A 1,885-nucleotide genomic window follows, 5' to 3' on the forward strand; every position below is an offset into this window, starting at 1 on the left:
AGCGGGAGGGTGAGGGGGAGGCTCAAGGGGGCAGCAACTGGGGCTGAACTGGGAGGGAACCGGAGAGGGTCCTGGGTGGGCTGGATTGGGATGTGTTGTCCTGTGCTCCCCTGTGGCGATTTGGTGGGTACAGGGCTGCTGAGGGGCCCGTTGGGTGACACTCTTGAAATGAGGGGTCATCCCCCTGGGCCAGCTGAGCCCTGTGCTGCTGCTGTGGCCTTATTGCCTTCCTTTTGCAGGTGGGAGTGGGAGAGATCAGATCCCTGGGGAATTCTGTCCCCTTGGGGGCAGGAGAGGGCAGAGCACAGCCCGGTGCCAGCTCTCTCTGCAGCCTGTCCCTCTGTTTGGGCAGATCACTGCTGAGGAGCCTGAGGATGATCCACCACCCAGAGCGGAGCGAGGGGCTGCCAGGATCAGCGAGCAGGACACAGCAGGAGGGGACAAGGCTGGGGCTGTGACGGAAGAGGCGGAAGGCGACGGGCAGAGGGATGGGGAGGAGGCAGAGTCGGACCAGATGGTAACCAAAAGGGGGTTCTGGTGCTGAGGGTGGTCACCGTGTGAGGTGCACTTATCTCTCTGTATCTGTGCACACTGAGGAGCTTTTTGGTTCCAGACAAGTGTGGTTTTTTCTTCCTTGTGCCTGGGTTTGGTCTAGAGGCCAAGGATGTGACCAGGTAGCTGAAACCCAGGGGCTGGGGGCTCCAGATCTGGAGGAGATCAAGGAGTTTGGTGCTGAGGGTTGAGTTTGTGCTTGGGATCTGGGGGAGGATTTTACTACTGCAGAGAAGAGGGGATCAGCTCCCTGCCCTCACCTGTTGGGGCTCAGTGTTTGAGGGGTGTGCCTGTGGGTTTGGGTGCCAGAGGAGCATGGGGCACCAACTGCTCATGGTCTGGCTGCACTGGTGGCCTTGGGGATGCTCTGGGTGTGCAGTGTGGGCCCTGCTTGGTGGGTCCTGGTGTGAGTGGTGGCTTGGGCAGGCCCTGACCCCGTGAATTTGCTGCTTAAGCACCTCGGGATGCACCTGCAGCTTCCCAGCTGGAATTGTGGGTGCCCTCAGCAGGCATCTCACCACATGGGGGCTGGGCCTTCCCCTGGTACTGAAATCCACTCACGAGCTGTGGGGCTGTTCTGCCTATGCTGTTACTCACTGGATTTCCCGCATGGATCCTGGAAATGGGCTTTTTATGCCCTGGGGAAGAGCTGGCCCTGTTGGGACAGGGAACACCACGCAGCATCGTGAGCTGGCACGACCGTGTCAGCAGGCAGCACCACGGGGTGCTTTTGGGCAGCTGGTGGTTTCTGTGGAGATCTGAAGAGACTGTCCTGCTCACCAGGAAGACAGGAATCCAGTTTATTCTAGAGAGTGAAGAGGGCTGGGCCATTTCTTCCACACCTGGCAGATCTAAACTGTTTCTTGCCTAATTTTGTAGCCTCAGATGTTGATATGAAAGTCAGCTGAGGTTTAACCCTCACAGGCATAAACTTTTGGAGCTTTCCTCTGTTTCCTCTTTGTGTCTCAATTTCCACTTGCTGATAAACTTGAAAGGATGACCACAGGTTTCATTCAAGGTCCTCCCTGGCATATGGATCCCTGTGGGAAAGGCTTGTCTGCCTCTGGAGCTGACATCCCTGCTGTCCCTGGGCACACTGTGACAGCTCTTCCCTCTCTTTGCAGCCTGTGTCGAGTAACAAGCCACGGAAGAAAAAAAAGAAAAGGAAAACCAAGAAAACTGCAGCAGGGGAGGCTATGGTAAGTCTGAGTGTTCATGGTTGTGCTCATTTCTGCATTGGGCTGACAAAGTGGCTGCAGAAAAGGTGTTTGAGGCAAAAATGCTCCTTTTTTTTTTGCATTGTACTCATTCAAAATTATGAAATGCCAACATT

At 55.7% G+C, this 1,885-nt stretch overlaps 1 protein-coding gene across 1 annotated transcript in view; it reads left to right on the top strand.

The window, feature by feature from the left end:
• TCF25 (transcription factor 25 (basic helix-loop-helix)) overlaps positions 1 to 1,885 on the top strand; it is a 24,168-nt gene that overhangs the window by 5,958 nt on the left and 16,325 nt on the right. The window contains 2 exon segments of the mRNA XM_010008459.1: positions 292 to 517; positions 1,677 to 1,751. Of these exon segments, the coding sequence (XP_010006761.1) occupies positions 292 to 517; positions 1,677 to 1,751 (301 nt within the window).

The sequence above is a fragment of the Chaetura pelagica genome, unplaced genomic scaffold (assembly GCF_000747805.2).
Source record: "Chaetura pelagica isolate M959 unplaced genomic scaffold, ChaPel_1.0 scaffold232, whole genome shotgun sequence".
Taxonomy (NCBI): domain Eukaryota; kingdom Metazoa; phylum Chordata; class Aves; order Apodiformes; family Apodidae; genus Chaetura; species Chaetura pelagica.